This window comes from Vigna unguiculata, chromosome 1 (genome assembly GCF_037176805.1).
Source record: "Vigna unguiculata cultivar grain cowpea cultivar isolate G323 ecotype 2 chromosome 1, ASM3717680v1, whole genome shotgun sequence".
Classification (NCBI taxonomy): domain Eukaryota; kingdom Viridiplantae; phylum Streptophyta; class Magnoliopsida; order Fabales; family Fabaceae; genus Vigna; species Vigna unguiculata.
Genome location: NC_140792.1, coordinates 6053191 through 6078583, shown reverse-complemented (window position 1 = coordinate 6078583; position 25393 = coordinate 6053191). Strand labels below are relative to the sequence as shown.

At 36.0% G+C, this 25393-nt stretch overlaps 1 protein-coding gene across 1 annotated transcript; it reads right to left on the bottom strand.

Annotated features, from left to right (window-relative positions):
- Positions 1–20057: 20057 nt before the first annotated feature.
- Positions 20058–23348, bottom strand: LOC114187593 (zinc finger BED domain-containing protein RICESLEEPER 3-like). The gene is made up of 4 exons (XM_085676217.1): positions 22862–23348; positions 20838–21781; positions 20433–20751; positions 20058–20341 (listed from the first exon to the last, which is right to left on the bottom strand). The coding sequence occupies exons 2-4, from the start codon at positions 21393–21395 to the stop codon at positions 20244–20246; spliced, it is 975 nt and encodes a 324-aa protein (XP_085532343.1). The 5' UTR covers positions 21396–21781; positions 22862–23348; the 3' UTR covers positions 20058–20243.
- Between the last annotated feature and the right edge of the window lie 2045 nt (positions 23349–25393).

Here is a 25393-nt window from a genome sequence, read left to right as displayed (position 1 = left end):
GAGATACTTTCAAAACCTCTTGACTAGTAGATTCAAGTTCTCATTGTCACTTGATTCAGTCATCTCCTCATTGGGTTCATCACTCCTTTTAGTGCTAGCCTTCAAGGTGATGGTCTTCACCTTTTTCTCACTTGACTTTTGCTCACTTAGTCTTTGCATCTCAATTTCATGTTCCCTTAGCTTGCCAAAAAATGTAGTTGTGGTCATGGTGGATAGATCCTTTGATTTTGAGATGGCAATCACCTTAGGTTACCAACTTCCATCAAGGCACTTTAGCACTTTGATGTTTAGCTCTTGCTTGTTAAATTCTTTACCCAATCCTATGAGATGGTTGACAATGTGAGTGAATCTCTTTTGTACTTCTACAATGGGCTTTCCTTGTTGCATCTTGAACAAATCATACTCTTGTATCAATGCATGCTTCCTTACTCTCTTCACATCATTCATCCCTTCATGCGTGACTTCAAGTACATCCCACGTATCATTTGCACTTTTGAGATTTTAAAGATGAATAAGATGAGAGAAAAAGGATCACATAGTTGTTTTTATACTGGTTCACTCAATCATAAAGCTACATCCAGTTTATCAGGACAATTTGATCCTAGTTTCCACAATTATCAAAAGTTTTACAAGACACACACTAAGATTATACTTTTGAACAATAGAAACACCAAGATTTTTGAATCACACAAAAATATTAACCACAACACTGTAAGAATCACACTTATAGACTTGGAATCACACTAGGAACACAACCAGAGGCACAAGAACTACAAAACCTGATGGTGGCTTTCCCTAGCCAACAAAACTTGAGTTCTTCAAGCTCCAACCAAGCCAAAATGCCTCCATAATCAACCAAGATCTTCAATCTGCCACTACAGTTGTGTCATTTAGAGAGAGGGATTTCCAAATATGAATGACAATTTTTCACGCTCAAAAATTCAAAATTGTGTCTCAACTCTCTAAAAGCCAGCTTATATAGTTGGGTTTTAAGTGAATTCAACAGGTTGATTTGTCCGTACAATTTGTTGATTTCACTTGACTTAAGTGAAATTACTCGATTGAAGAAAAAAATCAACTGATTGAATACATTCACACCAAAAACGATATGCAGCAAGCCTTTTACCTTGTTAAAACTCACTTTAACAGATTGAAAAAGACACATTAAGACTAAAAATACATCTAACCTATGTCATATAACCTATGAATGTAATACAACATGTAAACTTCATAATCTTCACTTCATTTCCTGATTTAACAAAACAGAAGGTTGATCATCCAATGTATCTTCATCAATCCTCATGAACCTCATGTAATCCCATACACTTGTTTCATGTTTCATCAAATCCATGCACCAAGGTCACTTGTTGATGAATATCACCTAAAGGGCTTTTTCAGTTTGGGCCAATGGCTTGGCCAATCCTTTTAATATTTTTTATTTTCTTTATTTCCTTTATTAAATAAATGTTGTTTTATTTGGGCTTGTTTTGTTAAATGCAACCCCTTTTTCCAAGTTGCCACCCAAGGAAACACCTTAATGGATTTCGGCATCAGCTTTGCAGCCCAATATCATTTAATTCCAACATGGGCCGAGATCCTTGCTTTTATCAGCAACCCATTTTCCTTATCGTTCAAGTCTCACGTGGATGCACTAATTTTCATTTCCGCATCAACGTTCCAGCCAACACTTCAAGTTGCAATGTGGGCCTCAAAGTAAAGTTGTAGAGTGAGAAGTCCAAATTTTCTTCTTTCACGCATGGCCTCACTTCACATTTCTCTTCATTGCCGAAACCCAACCTCTGCTAGGGTTTCTTGCCACTGCTTGACGTTTTTTTCTGCCAGTTTCACGGTGTCATGTTAGAAGCCACGTTTTCCTCACCATAATCATCGTTAGGGTTTAGTTTGCATCCCTAAACCTAGATAGCTTTCCATCTCTACATTTAGGATTAATGTTAGACGGCATCCCATCTCCCGTTTTCTGTCTCGTTGCCTTCCCCATCTATAAAAGGCAAGCCATCGTTTGTAAACAGCTAGCTTTGATTAATTTGAGAGGTTTATCCCCAATTTCAGAGCTCACTTTCACCTTAGATGAGGATTTCTCCTCCTAGGGTTTCAAACACCGCGAGTGTGTGCGTTTCAGTGAGAGACGAGAGTGATCTGAACCCTAAACGAGCCTTTCGCTGCATTCCCGCCGATTAATGGCACCCACGACGCTCATCATGTGGTAATCAAAGATCCGATTTCGAGCTTGGAGCGAGAAGGTCTTCAAAGATGAGTATCGTTGTTTGTATTGATTTTGAATTTGTCTTTGAATTTCAGTCTTGTTCTTCTGCGATTGAGTCCTTCTTATTCTCTGATTTGTGTCTCTGCTGATTCTTTGTTGAAATTTATTGCTGAAATTGATTCATCAAAGTTGTTCATATTTGCCTTGAATCAATACTGTGATTGGAATGTCTAGGTCCTATATTCTGCCGTTAATTGCATGTGCTAGGTTCACTATTATTTTTTTTACTTAGCTTAAATTTTTTAAAATCCTCTGTTTTGTCTTACGTTTTGTGTAATTTCGTTTTTATGTTCTGAATTCCATAGAAGTAGTACATATGTGTTGTTTTCTTCTGTTAGCCGAGCTGTTTTGTGTTCATGAGTTGTTTCTAGATTCATGTTGTATGTTTCGTGTTCTAAATTTGCTATTAGATCATTAGCAAATTGTTCTGCAATGCCTTATTTTTCACTGATCGTGTTTCATTTGTGCTTATACTGTTCATGTTTACTTCTGCTAAATTTGTTGTTGTTCTGGAAATCAATTGCTGGCCAATGATTGTACAAACTGAACTCTACTTCTTCCACTGAATTCATGATACATCTGATTCTGTTTAGTTTGTTTCCGTGGAAGTCTAGCTGGTTTTGGTCAACACGTAGGCTGAATCTTTACTGAGTCTTTGCTTCCTTGTTTGCATAAGTTGATTCTATGCTCCAATCTGACTTTTATGCTATGTGAAAACTACTTTAATTTTGCTAGTCATTGTGCATCTGCTGAGTTTTGGTAAGTTGTTTGAATCAATGCTTGATTTTAAAGCCAGTATCGTGTTTTCATTCCAATATTGGTGTGCGGTCTTGTGATTGAAACGGATTTTGTTTAGCAGTTCTATGCTGTAAGACCCGTGAAATTTAATTAATTAAATAAATAAATAATTAATAAATGTGGTTAGTGGAAGCCTTTATGGTATTTAATGTTAAGGTTTATGATGTGGAAAAATATTAGCTTAAATGGTTGAGAGTACTTAGTGTGTTGAGAGGACTTGGGTTCAAGTCCTATGAATGCCATTATATATACTATTTATTTTATTATTTTTTAATAATATGCTTGATTATAATGAGTGATAATTTAATCCTATATTTATAGGAATTATCACGAAATATGAATTGGTTGAGTGGTTGTGCATTGATGTGACATTGGTATGGTTATGGGTTTGAATCTTGGTAAATCCACATTAAACTTTCTTTTTGCCAAAATTTCTTTTGGCATGAATGTGAAAGGGCAAGGAAATCCTAGAAGTCAAGATGGGCTGGAAAACTCATGAAGTAATGGCTTTTGAAAGGCAATTACACCTCTTAATGATGGAAATTCTTTTTCCAGTATTAATCACCATATGCCATGTTTAAAGAGAGCATTAAGGGAAAGTGAGAGAGTTTTCTTGACTAGTTTTTGTGAGGGCTGTGAGGGGTGGATTAATAGAGCATACATTGTGCTAATTGAGAGAAAGGGAAGGCTGCTACGTGTGGTTGAGTGGAGGCAAGGGAGAAAATCATTGTGGAACCAAGGCAAAACGCGAGTAATCAATTTCAAAGCGAGGAATTTAGGTTAGGGGAGTCGAACTCTGTTATTTTTATTCATTTCGTTAATTGCTTGCGATGTACAATGAATTGGATGCATGTATTCTGCCTATTTCAAGTGATTCTCGTGTTTCTAGAATTTTTCCAGAAACCGCCTGGCGGGTGATGAATCACCGCTAGGCGACACTTCATTTTTGTATTGGTTTTTGGGTTCCTGAAGAGGAACTGCCTGGCGGCACATCCCTGGCCGCCAAGCGACACATGGTTGCAACACATATTCTGGGTTTTTGGTTGAACTGCCTGGCGGTGATGAACACTCGCCAAGCGACGCAAGTCAAATTGATTTGATTTTGATGTGTTTCGTGTTCTGTGATGATTCTGAGTGGGGGAAACTAAAGTTCTAATCGTTTGAGAGTGATTAGGCTTCATACCTCGTTGGACTATATGTAATTAGAGGCTAAATTGGATGAGAATTTGTATGAACATCTCTTAGGGTTGAGATCTTTAGAGTTGAAGGTTACGTGATTAATTGGTGTTGAATTGCTTGGGAAAAATTGATAATGGATGCGTTGGAGATACGAATCATTATACTTAGAAGTTGGATTGTGTGAGAATTGATGGAAATCTGCATGCCAGTGGAAACTGGGAAAAAAACTGAGGTTCGCAGGCGCAATGGAAGAGCTGCTGGATTCCTAAAATTGCAGGAACCGCCTAGCAGCACCCAGTTGGCCGCCAGGCGCCATACCAGTGATGTGTAGTACTCTGATTCACGAAAAACGTTGTTTTTCATATTTTTCGCGGAACAAGAACCGCCCGGCAGGAGTATAGTCCCGCCAGGCGCCACCTTCCTAATTTTGGGCGCTGGGCGCCACCATTTTTCTAGTTCGTGCAGTTTTCGTAAAACTGCATTTCCCTGTTCGTTAACCGTCCGATTTAGGTGAAATTTTGACAGGTGGTCCATAACATGTGGTTCTTCACTTTGCACGGTGGAGATTGGATTTAGCTAGAGATATATGTTACTCAATATTGCTGATTTTGGAGTCGTTAAAATTCATGAATAACCTCTTGATAATTCCTTGTAACTTCTAATGAAGCATGATTGGGTTATGTGGTAAGTCTCTATCAATTTGAATGTTCCTTTGGGTTAGTCACATGTGGAGAATTGGTTATTGATGAAGGCAGGTGTGTCAATATTAATTCATTAGTGCATAGGATCATATGCTTAAATCGTTAGAGTGATGTTGCTTATACTTGTTTGAGCACGCGTTATTCATAAGTTAGAATTGAATGCTAGCATGGGTTTAAAGGTGGAGAATATATATGAAATGTGAATGGATTGATTTTACTTTGTTTTGGGTGCTTAAAAACTAGTATTACGCAAGTACTGGTGTAGCGCCTGGCAGTGGTATTTGACCGCCAAGCGATGGCTACAAAACCAGTAGAGAATTGAAGCGTGTTGCGCCTAGCGATAAGGGTTGTCCCGCCAGGCGATGCTTGTGGAAACAGTAGCATCAGAGGCACTTGGCGCCTGACAGCACGTGTCCCCCACCAGGCGATCTGGAAGCCTTTTGCGTCTAGCGACTCGTGTGGAGAGCCAGGCAATTTTTGATGAAGCAGACATCGTGTTTTGCTTGCTTTGGATGTGCGTGGTCTACCAAGCTTTGAATGATATCTCAAGGGTCAAATGTTGGAGTATTCTTGGAGTTGTGGCTCAGGATGGAGGGTAATACGAGCATTCTTTGAGTTATGGCTCGGAATAACGAGTGTTCCCGCATGTTTTCTACGAGTGGTGGCTTGTAGGTTGGCAGCAACGATATCTTGAGACTATCAATCAAAGATGTAAAACATGGATTACATGTTGGCGTCCATGTGGGATGAGACTAAAGGATGGAGTTCCTTGGATTGTGTGTGTTTTGTTATATAAATTGATGCATATGTTTTATTCTATTAGCTCACGCTATCTGCTTGTGTTTGGCGATGATCGTGTACGCGATACACGGGAGCAGTCGATGTTGCAGGTGAATCTGGTGAGGCATAGAGCCGGAGCGGGGCTAGTTGGGAGAGGACTTTCTCAGAGTTTTATATTTTATGAGTTTTTAAAGAATTTGTAATATTTCATATTACTACCCATAGACATTATAATTGAGTTTTAAATTTTATGGATTTGAGTTAACTTTGGATGTAATAAAAGTTTTATATTTCCCATGTTTTGGAAAATGGAGCTTAATAAATGAGCATTTAATATTATTATCTTATTTTATTAAGTAAATTCGTAATATCCGAACGGGATGTTACATATGCTCCATAATTAAAGACTGCATCTGTTTCACTCCATTGTGCTGTTTTATGTGTTGGAAGTAGTAGTTTCTTAATTTGAATGCTTTGGCCAAGATCCTGTTGTTGTTTTCACTACAGTTTTTGCAATATCAGTTACCATGAGACAATATATTGTGGTGTTCTGTTTTGCTGAATCAGTGTTTCTAATATTTCTCCACCTATCCAAGGTTGATTTTCATTGCTTACACTGATTTCCAACAGATTCATAACTGGCAGATTTTTTGTGTTTGTCTGTGTTGATTGAGTTGCATATTGTTGTTGTGTCTTACCTTGGTTATACCTTGTTATGCAACAATGAATATTGCACATTCTGTTTGGTACATCATATTTTGCCTTTGTTGTTGAGTGCAGTAGAGTTTCTGGCCTGGCTTTCGTTTAGCAGCTTTTGTTTTGTCAGATTACTGTTTTTCAACTTATTTCAATTAGTTATTTCTTTCTGGTCCATTTGACTGCAGTCGTGGTATCTTGAGTGCTTTTGTTGTGGCCCTGCTTCATTGATTGCATACACAATTCTAAAGCTATTGCTTTGATTTGTTGCTAGTTTCTTTGATCACACATGTTCAGATTTTGAGATTGTCAAATGACTTAAACTACTGCAACTTTTGTGCTCTGTGTTGATGATTGATTCAAATTTGCTGCATATTTATCATTGTTCTGCACTGGCCGAGAGTTTCTTGTGAATTCATTCTTTTCTAGTGTTCTTTTCATCATTGTTTTTTAAGTTGGATCATTTGTCCTCTGCCACATGAATTTGATCACTGAAATGGAAGTAGTACATTGACACTATTGTGAGTTGTTCTTAAAGTCTTTGGGAGTTGCACAAAAAGAAAGAAAATCAAGATTATGCTGAAAAAAAAAGAAACAAATCTGAAACCAAAAAAAAAAGAAAAAAATATAATAATGAAAAGTGTTGTAGGACTTTGGAAATTGTTTACTTCCTTAATGTGCTAAGAGTGTAGCACAGCTCACACAAATACTACTATCATCTTCAATTTCAATTTGCATGTGCTCTTGATTCAACTTGTTTGAGTCTTGTTTGATTTTAGTTTTGTTCATCTTACTCTAGCTACATTCTTTAGGTTCTTTTTGTGTGCCTTCTTTATTTGTTAGCTTGTGTTCCTGTAGAGAACAAATAAGATAAGTTAGGCACAAGTGTCACCTTACCCATATAGTCCACTATCTCCTCAGTAGGCCTCTTCCCGGTTGGCATATGTCTGCTTGGACCCGGGAGGGGTTACCTGTAGAAGGTACTCTGAAGCTTAAGTTAGTGAAGGTTCTTAGAAAGTCAAATCAGGTGATTGAGGAAAGTAATGAATGCGTACCTTTAATTCGTGGGGTCCATGCGTATTTATAGATCATTAATTATTTTGGCCACGTCATGGGTTGGGCCCTTGCTTGGGCCGTAGGTGGGCCTAGGCCTTAGCCCAGGCCCTTAGTTCGATTGTTGTAGACTGGTGACTTGTATTAGAGTGTTATGTTTTTTACTAAGTCCTTGGTTGTTTGTATAGAGTGGTCGGCCTGAGCCGGTCACCCTTTAACGGCTTAGGCCGCTATAGTTGTTTTCGGCTTGTTAAATCAACGTCGCTTCTTAGTGGTTTTGGTCCGGGTACCTTTAGCATATACATTATGCTTACTATTATTCGGCTGAGGCCGACCAGGTGCGGTACACCTACTATTATTCGGCTTAGGCCGACTAGGTGTGGTACACCAGTCCCCTAGCCTTTGTCGACATAGTTGTGTCGGTAAAGGGTGATAAGCATCTGTTGTCTTTCGTCTAGGCTGACTAGGTGTGGTACACCTTGTTTTTCTTGCTTGTCTTTATTGGATATCCATTGAGTTTGTCATTAAATTCTATCACTTGATGTTGTCCAATTCTTCCATTTGAGCTTTCCTTGATTTTCTGCTTTGTTATTCTTATGTGGAAGACCGTGAGTGATCTTGGTTCATTTGGCTTGAAACTCACTGATTTGGCAACTTTGTAGGTGATTACCTTTCTCTTGAAGGTAGAGTTGAAGGAGGAACTGTGAGGAAAGACACTTGAGTGGCTACCTGAGAGAAATTGTAGGAGTGAGCTGGGACAACATTTGCAAGAAACACTAGAGGGAGAGATCTAGTAGGGCTGGACCGAGAGAGAAATATGGGAAGCAACCAACATCCAGTTTTATCTTTTTATTTTTTTATTGTTGTTTTGTTATCACATAATTTTGTGTAATATTTGTTTCCATATTTTTGTTCATTTGCTTTGGAATGGGAAAATGCATTATTGCAATTCCATTCCTTAGTTGTTTGTAATAGCTTTTAAACGTGTAGTGTGAGGTCATCAAGGGGTTCCAAGTGCCACTAGATTCTTCACATAGGAAAAATTCTCGTCTAGTTTATGTTTTCCTGTTGTTATGTTTTCTTGTTCTTTATGTTTTCCATGTCCAAGTTATGTGAGTGTTATGCATGTTTGATGTTTCTAATTTATGTCTCTGTGATATCCAGGTGCAAATCTTTCAACACTTAGTTGACCTTTCTTTGGTCATAGGATTTCACACACTTTGAAAGTTGTTTTTCACAATTAAGATCTGTTTTGCTGGGAAATTTTATTGAGAATTTTTGTGAAATAAATTTAGATATTTTTGGCTAGGAAAGGCTTGGTTTCTAAGCATGTCCATGAAACTCACCTCCCTTTCCTGGCAACATCTCTAGAAATCTTTTCCTTTATATTCTCTTTAGAATTTCCTAAAGTTTCTTTGTGAAAAATTGTTTGATAAGTGTTTTTGGCAAGATGAGTTTTCATTCGTACAATGGATTGCATTTAGGTAGTCAGAGTGAAGATAAAATGCATCAAACACATGAGAGTACATTCCCTTTCTTTGGTGAGGACATAAGTGCATTATCATATATATCTTAGGAGAGGGAAATAGATGTTTTGGTGCATTCATTCCATCTTAGACATAGTAAATACTATTTTCTTACTTTGCGCATTTTTAGTTTTGTAGGACATGCAAGAGAGTGGTGGGATTATAGGCAGTCTAGAGTGGAAAAAGGAAGAAAATCTCCCATTCAAAATTGGAGTGAGTTGAAAGCATGCATGAGAAGAACATTCATACCACCTTCCTTTGATTTTGATCGTGAGATAGAGAAAAAGAAAATTGAGATAGCAAGGAGGAAGGAGGAAAAACTCATAATACTTCTAAGAGAGATGAGGGAGTTGGAAGAAAAGGAAAGATTTAGAATTCAGAGAAGAGAGCAAAAAGAACGAGAAAATTTTGAGAAAGAAATGAGAGAGGAAAGAGAAAAGGATCAAAGAGATAGGGAAGAGAAAAAGAAGAGAGAGCTTGAAGAAAGAAAAAGCTCAGAAATTAAGAGAGAAAGAGGACAAGTTGAGAAAAGGAAGGAGGAAACAAAAAGAAAATAACGAGAAGAAAAAGAGAGTAAGACCAGATGTAGAGTTTAAAAGAAAAGAAGAGATTGAGAGAAAAGAAAGAAAAGAAATAATGCTTAGTGAAGTAGAGATACAACATTTTATTCCTTGCATAGACTTCAAGGGAGTAATCCCATCTTTTAACTCTTCCTTATTTGTCATTAATGCTTTTGTCTTAACTCTCCCTAAAATTTCTTTTCCACCTTCACTTATCATTTCATACTCCTTAAAAGAGTTGCAAAAATCAACCTTTGACTTAGAGTTACCTTTTAGGTCACAATTAAGTCAAAGGGACAATCAATATTTTTGTTAAATGGGTCTCATTGAAAATGTTTCCAAATATAAAATCCCATCTTCATGTGACTTAAGAAAATATACTATGCATGATATCAAGAATTTTAATAAAAATTTATTTGATGAATTTTGCAGATATATTTTTTATCTTGGAGGAGAAAGGCTTTCAAAGCTGTAGGCCTAGATACCTCTTGATCTGAGGACAAATCCTCTTCAAGAGGGAGGGGATGATGAATATCACCTAAATGGCTTTTTCAGCTTGGGCCAATGGCTTGGCCAATCCTTTTAATATTTTTTTATTTTCTTTATTTCCTTTATTAAATAAATGTTGTTTTATTTGAGCTTGTTTTGTTAAATGCAGCCCCTTTTTCCAAGTTTCCACCCAAGGAAACACCTTAATGGATTTCGGCATCAGCTTTGCAGCCCAATATCATTTAATTCCAGCATGGGCCGAGATCCTTGCTTTTATCAACAGTCCATTTTCCTTATCGTTCAAGTCTCACGCGGATGCACTAATTTTCATCTTCGCATCAACGTTCCAGCCAACACTTCAAGTTGCAATGTGGGCCTCAAAGTAAAGCTGCAGAGTGAGAACTCCAAATTTTCTTCTTTCACGCGTGGCCTTACTTCACATTTCTCTTCATTGCCAAAACCCAACCTTTGCTATGGTTTCTTGCCACTGCTTCACGTTTTTTTCTGTTAGTTTCACGGTGCCGTGTTAGAAGCCATGTTTTCCTCACCATAATCACCGTTAGGGTTTAGTTTGCATCCCTAAACCTAGATAGATTTCCATCTTTGTCGTTAGGATTAATGTTAGACGGCATCCCATCTCCCGTTTTCTGTTTGGTTCCCTTCCTCATCTATAAAAGGCAAGCCATCGTTTGTAAACAGCTACCTTTGAATAATTTGAGAGGTTTATCCCCAACTTCAGAGCTCACTTTCACCTTAGATGAGGATTTCTCCTCCTAGGGTTTCAAACACCGCGAGTGTGTGCGTTTCAGTGAGAGACGAAAGTAATCCGAACCCCAAACGAGCCTTTCGCTGCATTTCCGTCGATTAACGACACCGACGACGCTCATCACTTCTGCTAACAAGTTTAACCTTCGACCCACACTGATTCAGTTCATAGCCATTTCGTCTCAACCTTTAGCAAAGGCCAATACGACTCGATATTGACCAAGGCTAACCATGCTCGACCTTCGAGCTGAGTTGACTCAACTCAGTGCCTTCTCGGCTCGACCTTCAGCCTAGGTCAACTCGACTCGATCTTCGGCCCGAGCCAGTTCGACTCGACCTTTAGCCTCGGTTGACTCTGCTCAACCTTTTGCTAGTGCTTCGTCTTGGGCAAGCTGGACTCGACCTTTGACTTGAATCGAGTCACCTTGACCTTCTACCTGACCTAATTCGATTTTTTGGACATGTGGAATTCTTTTTATTACTATTAAATGTATGCATGTGTGATGTGTTAAGTTTTTTATGATGCCCATAATAGCATTACATTGGTTAATATGACATGTATGTGATATCCTGAAAATATCAATTTGTTGCCCCGATAGTTGACTAGGTTACTAATATAGTTAACTACGCACATCCTGGAACTTGGTGTTGGACTCTGTCATAATATAGTTGATTAGCCAACTAATGTAGTCAACTAGGTTCGTGCCTGATAGCAGCTGTTATATAAAAACAATTTCTGCACTTTCTGAAGCTGAATTTGTCAAACAAAAAGAAAGAAAGAGAAGTGTGAAATAGGTTCTTGGAGCTATCTTGGAAGGTCCTCTTGAAGAGTTCCATCAAGACACATTCAATTTTGACTTGGCAAGATGAAGAAATTTCAATCTTGGAAAAGGTGTACTCAATCCATTTTGTAGGCTTTGTTCTTGTGTTTTGATACAATTTGAAACTATTTGTTTCTGTTGTTTTCTTTCTAAAGCAAGTGTGTGTGATAGCCTTGCTGTTGTGTGGTTGAGCACGTGTGTGGAAGCCTTGCGTGTGTGTTCCTTTATCTTAGAATTTAGATTTATCAAGTGTATTCGTAAATCTTGAAATTCTTGTTATATAGTGAATATCTCTAGCTGTGGTTTGCTAGATAAAACTGGATGTAGATTCTTAAGAATCGAACCAGTATAAAAATTTTGTGTGCTTTATCTCTTTCTCTCTATATTTTGTTATAGTATAAATGCTCCAAACATTAAGCATCACACCACATTATTTCAATTGATTCAAAAGCAAAGGTTTTTATCAAAACAATTTCAAAAGTGCTAAAACTGGGCAAAATTTGTTAATACCAATTCACCCACTCTTGGTTGTGAAATATTGGTGCATCAATTCTAACAAGTGGCACCAGAGCTGGTTAGTCGAATCCATAGCTGACTAGATCTTGACATATGGCCAATATTTCACAGACTTTTTCTGAAGGGGTTTCAATAAACCGACCACCCCTATTTTCTAGAGATAACTATCCCTTATGGAAAATCAGAATGAAGATATTTTTAGAATCAGTTGATAAAGGTGTATGGGATGCTATTGTTAATGGTCCATTTATACCTACAAAAATTGAGGAAGGAAAAACTATATCTAAAGATTTCTTATCTTTGACTCCTGATGAAAATAAACGTGCTCATTATGATGTGAGAGCCAAGAATATAATTTCATCTGCACTAACATTGGATGAATTCTACAGGGTATCAATTTTTCAATCCGCCAAAGAAATGTGGGATGTGTTAGAGGTAACTCATGAAGGCACGTATGAAATCAAGAGAGCTAGAAAGAACACATTAATCCAGGAGTATGAAATGTTTAGGATGAAGGCTGAAGAAACAATCTATGATGTGCAAAAAAGGTTCACTCATATTGTGAATCATCTTAAAGCCTTGGGAAAGGCCTTTGAAAAGGAAGAACTAAATATCAAAATACTGAAAAGTTTGAATAGAGTATGGCAGCCTAAGGTCACTATAATTTCTAAATCAAGAGATCTCAGCACAATGAGTATGGCAACCCTCTTTGGAAAACTAAGAGAACATGAATTGGAACTTGGACGTCTAAAAGAGGGAGAGGAAGGAGAGAAAAAGGCACAGCATTGCATTAAAAACTGCTGCAAAAACTGAAAGCATAAGCAAAGCCAGCAAAGATAAAGAAACAGCAGATCAGGAGGATGAAAATTCTGATTCTGAGACACTGAATCTGATGGTAAAACGGTTCTCAAGATTTTTAAAGTACAAAAATTAATCTAATGCAAAATTTGCAGCTGCAGGAAATAGAAGATTCCTTTCCAAGAGGCAAGAGTCACAACCTAGCACTCCAACATGTTATGAGTGTGGCAAATCTGGTCATATCAAACCTGATTGTCCAATTCTCAAGATCAAAAAGAAATTGGAGGAAAAGAGTGAGGCCACAAGCAAGTCCAAGAGAGTGAAGAAAGCATATATTGCTTGGGAGGACAATGACTCAGCACCTCTAGTGATTCAAGTGAAAGCCATGAAGAAGAAACAAATCTGTGTTTGATGGCTGATACAAAATCCTCTGCCAGCAGTGTAAGTAATCTTGAATCTACTGATGAAAGCTATGAAAATAGGTTCTATCAACTACTTGATGTATATAATGAATTGCATGAAGAGGCTAGAAAGTTGCAATACTCTAATAATAGACATAAAGGTGAAAATAGGTGGCTTGAAAATAGATTAAAACAGCTTGAAACAGAAAATGAAGAGTTGAAAACTAAGCTTGAAAATATTGAAAAGCATAAAATTGGTAATTGCAAAAAGAGTGTGCTTAATTGTGAAAATTGTTCCAAACAATTAGAGAGAATCAAATATCAAATGAGTACATTAACTAGATTCACTCTAGGAAGAAATTAACTAGATACACATTCACATGGCACATCTAAACAAACTAGCTAAAAAGAAATTGGTAAATGGTTTGCTTAACATTAAGTTTGAGCAAGATAGGCTATGTGATGCATGTCAAAAAGGCAAGCAAATCAAAGCAAACTGTTTCTATATCTAATCCATTAGAATTAATACATATGGATTTGTTTGGACCTTCTACAACTAGGAGCATTGGAGGAAATTATTATGCTTTAGTTCTAGTAGATGACTACTCAAGGTACACTTGGACATTCTTTATCTCTGCTAAGAATGACACATCCAAAGTTTTTAAAAAAAAATTGCCAATGTTATACAAAATGAGAAAGATTTAAGAATTAAATCCATTAGCAGTGATCATGGAGGTGAATTTCAAAATGCTATTTTTGAAACATATTGTGAAGAAAATGGGATCTCACACAATTTTTCTACACCTAGAACACCACAGCAAAATGGTGTTGTAGAAAGGAAAAATAGGTCCTTGGAAGAATTGGCAAGAACCATGTTGAATGAAAATAATTTGCCAAAATATTTTTGGGCTGATGTAGTAAGTACTGCATGTTATGTGCTAAATAGAGTATTGATAAGACCCATTTTAAAATTAACACCTTATGAACTTTTTAAAGGAAGAAAACCAATTATCTATCATTTGAAATTTTTTGGATGCAAATGCTTTCTATTAAACAATGGAAAATCTAACATTGGCAAATTTGATTCAAAGGCTGATGAAGGTATATTCTTGGGTTACTCTCTCACTAGCAAAGCATATAGGGTGTACAACAAAAGAACTTTAACTATTGAGGAATCAATACATGTTGCATTTGATGAATGTTTGGAAACTTATACTAACATGCATGAACCTAGAAAAAGCGATGAATTTCTTGAGACAGGGGGAGATTTAGTAGAAAAGCCTCAAAATGTTCAGATTGAAGAGAAAACTGTTGATACAGCCACAGATAGTCAACTACAAAGTCAACTAGATGATCTGCCAAAAGTATGGACTAGGCTTGGTGACTATTGATACAGCCATAGATAGTCAACTACACCAAAGGACATCTCACTAGACAATGTGATAGGAGACATATCAAAAGGAGTCTCTACAAGGAAGCAACTCAGTCAGTTATGTTTAAATGTGGCATTTGTATCCCAAATAGAGCCAAAGACAGTAGATGATGCACTCAAGGATGAGAATTAGTACTTTGCAATGCAAAAGGAGCTAAACCAGTTCAAAAGGAATGAAGTTTGGGATCTAGTTCCTTGACACCAAAATCAACAAGTTATTGGAACCAAATGGGTGTTTAGAAACAAGCTCAATGATAGTGGCTGCATTGTAAAGAATAAAGCAAGACTTGTAGCCAAAGGATATAGTCAAGAAGAGGGAATTGACTATGATGAAACCTATGCATCGGTGACAAGATTAGAAGCCATAAGAATTCTTCTAGCCATTGCATCAATGTTGGACTTTAAACTCTTTCAAATGGATATGAAGAGTGCGTTTTTGAATGGATACATCAAGGAAGAAGTATTTGTAGAACAACCTCCTAGTTTTCAAGACTTTGCATTTCCAAATCATGTCTACAAACTAAAGAAAGCTCTATATGGTTTAAAGCAAGCTCCAAGATCATGGTATGAAAGACTTAGCCTATTCTTGATTAAGAGTGAATTCCATAGAGGTAATGTTGACTCTACATTATTTGTCAAAAAATCCAATAAAGATCTCTTATTTGTAGAAATCTATGTAGATGATATCATTTTTGGATCCACTAATCTTTCTTTGTGCAAGGAATTCTCTACAAATATGCAACAATAGTTTGAGATGTCTATGATGGGAGAATTAACCTTCTTTCTTGGACTACAAATCAAGCAAGTTAAGAATGGTATATTTATCCACCAAGCCAAGTACTGTGCAAAATTATTAAAGAAATTCTCTATGGACAATTGCAAGGAATCCTCAACACCTATGGCCACTAATTGCAATTTAGATATTGATGAATCGGGTAAGGGTGTTGATAAAACAAAGTATAGAGGTATGATTGGCTCTCTACTTTACTTAACCGCTATTCGTCCGGATATTATGCATAGTGTGTGTGTTTGTGCACGGTTTCAATCATGTCCTAAGGAGTCTCACTTAACTGCTGTGAAAAGAATTTTGAAATACTTAAAAGGCACTAAAAGCCTAGGCTTATGGTATCCTAGAGGGGCTAACATATCATTGGTGGGATATAGTGACTCTGATTTTGGTGGCTGTAAAGTGGATAGAAAAAGTACTAGTGGAACATGTCATATATTAGGTTGTTCATTAGTGTCATGGAATTCTAAAAAATAAGCATGTGTTGCGCTTTCCACCACAGAAGCAGAATATATTGCTGCAGGAAGCTGTTGTGCACAATCCATTTGGATCAAGCATCACCTAGAAGATTATGATATTCATTTAGACAGCATTCCTCTTAGGTGTGATAGTACCAGTGTTATAAATCTCACAAAGAATCCAATCATGCACTCTAGAACCAAACATATAGAAATAAGACATCATTTTATTAAAGATCATGTTGCAAAAGGAAAATGCAAAATTGAATATATTGACAGAAATAATCAATTGGCTGACATATTCACTAGACCTTTGGCTAGGGAAAGATTTTATGTACTTCGAAATGAACTTGGGATACTTGATTTTACATGTACTGCATAGCTACTACCTCATATTTTGCACTTTGCAGTAAATACAGTTAACTATACTGCACCAAAATTATCACCATTGCACCTTTTATTCTATCTATGCATTACATAGTCAACTTTGTAGTTAATTGTCCCCTTCATACTACATCAGAATTTTCACCACTACATTAGTTTTTTTGTTTTTGCATTACGTAGTCAACTCTGCAGTTAACTATTTTTTTAATCTACATCAGAATTGTCAACACTACACAAGTTTTTCTTCTGTTTCTGCGTTATGTAGTCAACTCCTTAGTTCGCTATTTTTTTCCCTGCATCAGACTTGTCATCTCTACATCAAGTTTTCTCATTTTGCATAACATAGTCAACTTGCTAGTTAACTAGTCACGCATTTTTCATATTTCTTGTGGCATATTTCAAAAGTAGTCGACTACATTAGTACCCTAGTTAACTACGTCTGGCACATAGGTGGTTTGGTAAAAATTTCTTCTCTTTTAAAACTTCATTTCTCTACAAAATCTAAAATTCTCAAATCTGTTCAGAACCCTAAAATCCCATTTTTCTCTCATCTTCTCTCCACCACACATAAACCCTAATCTCTGCACCTTCATCAATGGCTTCGTCATCCTCACGTCCCAAACGCATAAAGTGCACAACTATCAAAATCACTTCTCATCCTGCTGAACTCGATGGCTGGATCAGTGATGATGAGCAGCAAGACAACTTTGTCAAGAATTGGAAGGATCGCAACATTGTCAATCCGAAATATATCGACATAGATTTCTTCCGCGACAATGGGTTTCAGTTCCAAGAGCACTTTGCTTATCAAAGCTTGAAAAAGTTTGTACAACTTCGAGGTATCTACTATCCTAACCTTCTTAAGGTTTTCTATGCTAATGCTTGAGAGGATAATGGTACGGTCGTATCAAGGGTGAAAGGGGTCAATATAATCTTGGATGATACTGTTTGGACCACTATTGCTGGCTTTCAACTAGGGGGAGAAAATTCGTATATTGGTTCCCCAAATCTACGAAAAATGGAGATATACAAATCATTGTTGCGTAATCCTTCTAGTGCAAATAAATGTACCTTCTACAAAGTTGGTGGTATGAAGAGGGATGATCGTGTTATGGCATTCATTATAGGTTGGATTTTAGCTCCAAGAGCTGGAAATCATGGGCAACTTCTAATAGAGGATATCTTTTTTATGCATTCCATAAACTCCAGGGTCAAAATCAATTGGTCTGCCCTTGTGTGTGACACCATCATCAAGACTACAAAATTGCAGATGTATCCCCTACCTTACACCTTATTCTTGTCAAAAGTATTTGAGTATTATAATCTTGATTTGGCTTATGAAATCTTTGTTCCGCTCACTCATTCCAACTTCATTGAACTCGATGCTCTTCACCACATGTGTTTTGTATTCACTAACAATGAGTGGACATTTAAGGATAATCCTTCTCCATCTGCAGCAACTTCACCGCCACCACTATCCACTAATCACTCCACGCATTCTGATGTTCTACATTTTATGGCTGCTCTCACTCTTTCAGTTGCCCGTCTGGATGCAAAGGTCACAAAATTGCTGAAGCATCATCAAATTCTTGATGAGGAAGATGATCTTGTTACAAAAGACGCTGCAAACTCTACTTCTGCTACCAATGAAGATGAATTCGCTGCTGAAGAAGACAATCCCCACATAGCAAACGTTGATAATGCTGCTAATGATGCTACTGACGAAGAAACTTACTCCATTGCAGATGATATGTCAGACTAGTGCACCTTTTCGTTGTTGATTATTTTTTTTGTCCCTTGGGGTTATCTTCTTATCTCTACATATATCTGCTCACTTAGTCTAGGTTGCTATTTTGTTATGTTTTAATTGTTATATCATTGTTTTGCTTATGTCCAAAAAGGGGGAGAACTCAGTATTCAGTATTGTTAAAAATTGACTGTTATTGACTGCTTATATCTGAATTAACATAACATGCTATCTTGGTATATCTGTATTATGAAAATTTTTAACACAATATATGAAGTAACAAATATGGGTAACAAAAAGCAAGTGAATTAGTGTTTCTCTTGTATATATTGTCATATTTTGGCCATCATCAAAAAAGGGGGAGATTATTGCTATTAAATGTATGCATGTGTGATGTGTTAAGTTTTTTATGATGCCCATAATAACATTACATTGGTTAATATGACATGTATGTGATATCTTGAAAATATCAATTTGTTGCCTCGATAGTTGACTAGGTTACTAATATAGTTAACTACGCATATCCTGGAACTTGGTGTTGGACTCTGTCATAATATAGTTGACTAGCCAACTAATGTAGTCAACTAGGTTCGTGCCTGATAGCAGCTGTTATATAAAAACAGTTTCTGCAGTTTCTGAAGCTGAATTTGTCAAACAAAAAGAAAGAAAGAGAAGTGTGAAATAGGTTCTTGGAGCTATCTTGGAAGGTCCTCTTGAAGAATTCCATCAAGACACATTCAATTTTGACTTGGCAAGATGAAGAAATTTCAGTCTTGGAAAAGGTGTACTCAATCCATTTTGTAGGCTTTGTTCTTGTGTTTTGATACAATTTGAAACTGTTTGTTTGTGTTGTTTTCTGTCTAAAGCAAGTGTGTGTGATAGCCTTGTTGTCGTGTGGTTGAGCAAGTGTGTGGAAGTCTTGCGTGTGTGTTCCTTTATCTTAGAATTTAGATTTATCAAGTGTATTTGTAAATCTTGAAATTCTTGTTATATAGTGAATATCTCTAGCTGTGGTTTGCTAGATAAAACTGGATGTAGATTCTTAAGAATCGAACCAGTATAAAAATTTTGTGTGCTTTATCTCTTTCTCTCTATATTTTGTCATAGTATAAATGCTCCAAACATTAAGTATCAAACCACACTATTTCAATTGATTCAAAAGCAAAGGTTTTTATCAAAACAATTTCAAAAGTACTAAAACTGGGCAAAATTTGTTAATATCAATTCACCCCACTCTTGGTTGTGAAATATTGGTGCATCAATTCTAACACTTTTGTCCTAAGCAATGATAAATTTTATAACTTGGAGAATTTCAATTTCCTTCTTTTTTGAGTGAATTTCAAATTCTACTATTTTAGTTATTTGAAATAACTTCTTAAAATTTTTCAATTTCAATTTTCTTATCCAAACATGTCATTTTTCTTGAAAGAATTTCAAACTTTTCAAATAAATGAACCTGCTCGTTGTTTTTAAAAGAAAATATTTGTGATCTCTATGTATATAGTTACCTTAAATAATTCACTTTGCAATAATTGTAGTTAAAAAAACATCAATAGAAAAAACTGGTGCTATTCCAAAAAAATTAGGGGTGGCAATGCGGGCCGGCCTGCCCCGCATAGGCCCGCCCCACATAAGGCCCATATACCCCGAGCCGGCCCGCCCCGCCCCGCATATACGTTGGCCCGCGGGCTCACGAGCTGGCCCGCACAGTTTGGACAAATTTTTTTTTTAACTTTACCCCTAATTCTAACCATTTTGAAGCAGACCTGGACATAGAAACAGTACATTTAAATCATAAAACAGTGCAGTAACATGATTGTTGGAGTCTTATAACAGTGCAATCAACCAAAACCTGGACAAGTGCAATAAACAACATAAAAAATAGTCCAACAAACGAAGTCTTGGAGCATTAAACAAGTGTAACAAACAAGTCCTGGACATCATATGAATGAAGTGCAATAACAACATAAAAGAGTCCATAAAAGTGGTCTAGAACACGAAAACACCAAACCAACAAAGTTCAAATCAAAAATAGTCCAAAACATAGAAACATCTTCATGGTTGTAGTCTATTGTTCTTCATCTTCCATGCTTATGACATTGGAAGCAACACCGGAAGACCCTTCATTTACCACCAGATTTTTGTAAGTAATATTTTCTCCATCTTCTGCATATATTCAAACCAAAAAAATAAATAGTAAGTAGGAACGAATTTACTTGACAATAAAAATAATAGAAAGTAAGAATCAAATAATTACCCTCAACAAAACCATGCTTCCAACTAGAAAGGCAAATATTGGATTCGACATTCTCGGGTAAGAGTCGACTCCTATATTTGTTAAGGATCCGAGACCCAATGCTAAAAGAAGATTCTGATGCCACAGTTGTTATTGGGATGCTTAAGAGATCTCTAGCCATTATTGATAGGTCAGAAAATCTTAGACTATTATTTTTCCACCATTCCAAGACATCCATGTGCTCCATAAATCGAAAACCTAGATTTGGTTCCTCCAAATATGTCTCAAGTTGATTCTTTCCAATTCTATTACCCAATTCACTATCACACTCTTTTAATTCCTATTAACAAAACAATGAATGAATAAGTTAGTAACATCAATATGAAGAATTCCATACAAAATACATTCAAGTTAAATTAAACTTACATCAAATAGGCTTAGATGTGGAAGAGAAACGGATGAGGAAGAAGAAGATTGTCCTTGTTTGTGCTTTAGAACATTTGTTGATGTTGTTGTTGGCAAACTTTTACTATATTCAGCAAAAAGGTTGTACAACTTGTCCTTAATTTTTGCCAACTTCAATTCAGAAGTAAGAGGATCAATCTTATCAAAGCAGTAGGCCAATGTTTGTAGTTTCATTCTTGGGTCTAAAATTGCCCAAAAAGCAAGCACAACACTATATTCATCCCAATACTTTTGAAACTTAACCATCATCAATTCAGCCATCTTCTTTATCAAATCATCTCCATCCTTAACATTCTCCATCAACAAACTTTGAATCTTCCAAACTTGTAAGAAATACAAATTTGATGTGGGATAGCTTGTGGCAGACATTAAGGTTGTCATATCATAGAAAGGCATTAAGAACCTACAAATTTTTTCAGCCTTGTCCCACTCTTCCTCTGAAGGACAATATTTGTAACTTTCATCAACCATTGGCAAGCTTCCAAAAACACATCGATATTTTAAGGCACCTTTGAGCATCAAGTATGTTGAGTTCCATCGTGTAGGGACATCAAGACAGAATCCACATGAATAATCAATGTCATCAAATTTGTCAAGACATTGTTTAAATTTTAAAGTTCTAGTCTCTGACCCCCTAATATACTTGATGCTATTTCTAATTTGATCTAGAGTATTGCCTAGCACCTTTAATCCTTCTTGCACAATCAAATTCAGTATGTGGGCACAACAACGAATGTGAAAGAATTCCCCACTACATATCAAGCCATTATGTAGATTAAGTTGAGTTCTCAAAGAATTTTGAAGCACATCATTTGCCGAAGCATTGTCCAAAGTGATAGAGAAAACCTTTTTCTCTAATCCCCACTCTTGCAAAAGTTCATAAACTTTCTTAGACAACTCAAAACCTGTGGGGGGGGGGGGGGGTGGGGGGGGGGCATGTGACAAAAGTTAAGAACTTTGCTATTTAGTTTCCAACTCAAGTCCACAAAATGGGCAGTCAAAGCTATGAATCCCTCAGTATTAATAGATGTCCACAAATCAGATGTCAAGCATATCCTACCAGGAATTGAAAGAAGCAGAGTTTTAAGAATTAACTTTTCTTTCTCATAGAGTCTCCCAATATCTGCCTTAATAGTGTTTCTACTAACCATAACTGCATCAGGACACAAGTACCTAATCCAGCTCCTAAGTTCAGGATACTCAACAAATTTATAAGGCAAATTGTGCCTAACAATCAGTTCACACAACAACTGACAGTGCACTGATTGATCTATTTTCTTTGCCTTCAATTTTCCTTGCATATCTAACATCATTTGACCAATATCTTCAGTTTTGATTTTACCACACTTCATAATATGCCGATTCAAATGTGAAGTTCCATATTTTCTTCCACCACACGCAAAAACTTTGTTGCAACCATTACACTTTGCCTTATTCTTATCCTCCCCAACCTTACTAAAATACCTCCAACAATCAGCTGTGCTAGCCTTATTTCTCCTTTTATCAACCTCTACCGTTTCAGACTGTTTTTCAGTATCATCTTCTTCAATTTCATTTTCAGAAACAGTTATGTTAACATCATCCTTATCAGCCATTCTTGTTTCTAAATTAATCTAATTCAATTTCCTGATACAATACACACATTATCAAACCAAATCAGCAACAGCACCAGCGAAATGAACACACATTTGAAGCAGTACTTATAAGTGACTGTAAACATATAACTTCCTAATACTCAGGCCTACTACATGATTTATTTACGCAAACAAGTGCAGCCAAACAGAAGCATACATCAACAGATTCTTCATTTTAATTTTCAGAGTAAATAAATCCAACCTCCAAGGTTAGACATTGGAACCAGAAACAAGATCTGGTCCAACACAGAAAAACTGAGGTTCCAAAAGCAGTTTGTCTGATCCTCCTCATAGTAACAATCGAACAAAAGGGAAAGCAACATTTGGACCTAATGATATGGTAATACATACCTGGGAGAGAATGCAAAGCAGGGATTGAACATGGTTGCGGGAAATGGAATCACCAATGAGTGCCCACAGTGTCTAGGAGCCCACCTCCACTACAGAAACTCTCCATCGGGTGAAAGGGATGGAGGGAGAAGCTCCTTCGCTGTGCTGCGGTGGGCGTGGTGCAGATTGGTCGTCGTCGGTGGAAGGAGACCTGCGCTACTGTGGTTTCGCTCCCGTGGTTCACTGCCGTGCAGAGTGCTCGTCGTCGGTGGAAGGAGACCTGCGCTCCTGTGGTTCGCGGTGCGCTTCTGTGATTCGCGGTGCACAGAGCTCGTCGTCGGTGGAAGGAGATCGTTCGACGGCGTTGGCCGTGATGGGGTTGGTCAGCGGCGTGGATTGGAAGGAAAGGGGCACACTGAGTTTTTAGGGCAGACGAAAATGAGGAAAGGGGTTTTTACGAAAATGAGGAAAGGGCAGCGCGTTTCTTTCTCACTCTCACAGCAGCAGCATATCAATACACAAAAGAAGAGCATGTGGCACTAACTCAACTTTTATGCGGGCCGCGGACCTATGCGGGCTGGGCCAGATCGGGCCTGCGGGTTCAATTTTCAGGCCCGTCCCGCGTAATTTGTGTGGGCTTGCGGACCAGCCCGCCGAACCTGGCCCAAATTGCCACCCCTAAAAGAAATCACGAATTTAAGAACAAAATATAAATTAGATAAATAATGAAACTTATATGTAATATTAAAAACAATGGCGAATGTGCTATTTTTTGAGTATATATACAAACTATATATAAAGTAACTTTTATGTGATGAACGAAATTTTATAATAAAATTTATGTTTACTGAAAAGATACATAATTTTCATAAAATAAATATATAATTTAATTAAAAAACAAAATATAATTTTTAAAAATAGTTCATATTTAATCCATATATTTATATTTAGTTCATATATTTAATAAGATACAAAATATTGTCTAAATAAAAGTCAATAACATAGGTTTTATCCTTAAAGATAATGTGTTATTGGAAAATTCCGCGCATGAGTTATCACATTATAGTATTCTGTGATAGATACGCAGCATCATGCTCATCATTAGGGACCAAATGGCCTACACTGCATACATTGTCCTCTAAATTTAAAAAACGACCAACACGCAAGCGTTTTGTTTTCACATTGTGTGATTTAAGGCAATTAATGCAAAAAACAGGCAATAATACCTATCAACTGTACGTAACAGAGTTTCGCTTCACACACACACGGTCTTTTGAACGGTCAAAAAAGAGTACAGCCAGAATCTTTTTGCACATTGCGGGTCCATCCATCCAGAAGGAAATACTGAGTCATGGCAGACTTCATGACCCACACCTATTGCTTGTATTTCAAATAGGAACGATAACAGGTTAGAAGGAACGGATTTGTTATTTCATACCTATTTTTGAAAAAGAAAAAATTATCACTATTTTCATATTTAATGAACATTAAATTTTTGTCTTATTCTTTTCACTGTTTAATATATATATATATATATATATATATATATATATATTTATCCATACTTGTTTTGCTTACTATTTTATTATCAATTTTTATAAAATAATAAATAATTTTTGGTAAAAAAATATAATATTATTAAATATTCAATATAAAAAATATGTTCTTATTTTTTTAATATCAAATATTTAAAAAAAAATTGTATACATATTAAAGTATCAAATAGAATTTCATGCGAATCAAAATATTTATTACATTTACAAAAATTGATGAAACAAAGTTGATCAATTTTGAAAATACTTAAAATAATACAAAAAGAAAATACATTTAAATTTAAAAAAATTAAAATGTTTATTTACTCCAATCATTTAAATATTAATAAAATCTCTTTTTTTATAGACTAAAAAAATTTATAATACACTACTTGAATAAAAACACACAAAGAACAAAGATTAAACTAGTAATAACTAAAATTTAGCAGAGATCTTTTATCTTTTGAACTTCAATATAGATTGGATGGTGATAAACAAGATTCATAGTATTGACATTAAATTATTATATTATAGTAAATGAATAGTTTGTGATATTGAACACTTAAATTAAAAAGAAGAAAAAAATAATTGAATGTGCGTCTTATAAACAATCTGGTACATTATTGAATGAAATTGTATAAAGAAAAAAATAATGTGTAATTAAGGGTATGATAAGATAGAAAATACCATAAAGATCTAAGAAAATTTTTTAAATATTAAATTCATGAAACTGTTAAGAGATCATGAAAATTATTTTAGCAAAACAAAAAGAATTTTTCAAATGAAACAAAAATTGAGAATAAGATAATAAAAAAGATAAATTTTTTATATTACCTAATAAACTAAGGTTAAGCATTCTCATGCAAAAAAATAAAATAATAATAAAAAGGAATAGAAATATTTAAATATAAGACATAACAAAATATTTCATTTACATACATCATTTCAATGTAACTACACAAAGGTTCCCATAAGAGAGAAAGTATCTTGTAGATGTAAATTGATTTCATAGCTAGTTAAA

Coding starts and splice junctions, on each gene's coding strand:
- LOC114187593 (XM_085676217.1), bottom strand. CDS start 21,395: ATGCTCAAAGGTGCCTTAAAATATCGATGTGTTTTTGGAAGCTTGCCA. Junction 20,752..20,837: donor CACATCTAAGCCTATTTGAT/GTAAGTTTAATT, acceptor TTTTGTTAATAG/GAATTAAAAGAGTGTGATAG. Junction 20,342..20,432: donor GAAGCATGGTTTTGTTGAGG/GTAATTATTTGA, acceptor GAATATATGCAG/AAGATGGAGAAAATATTACT.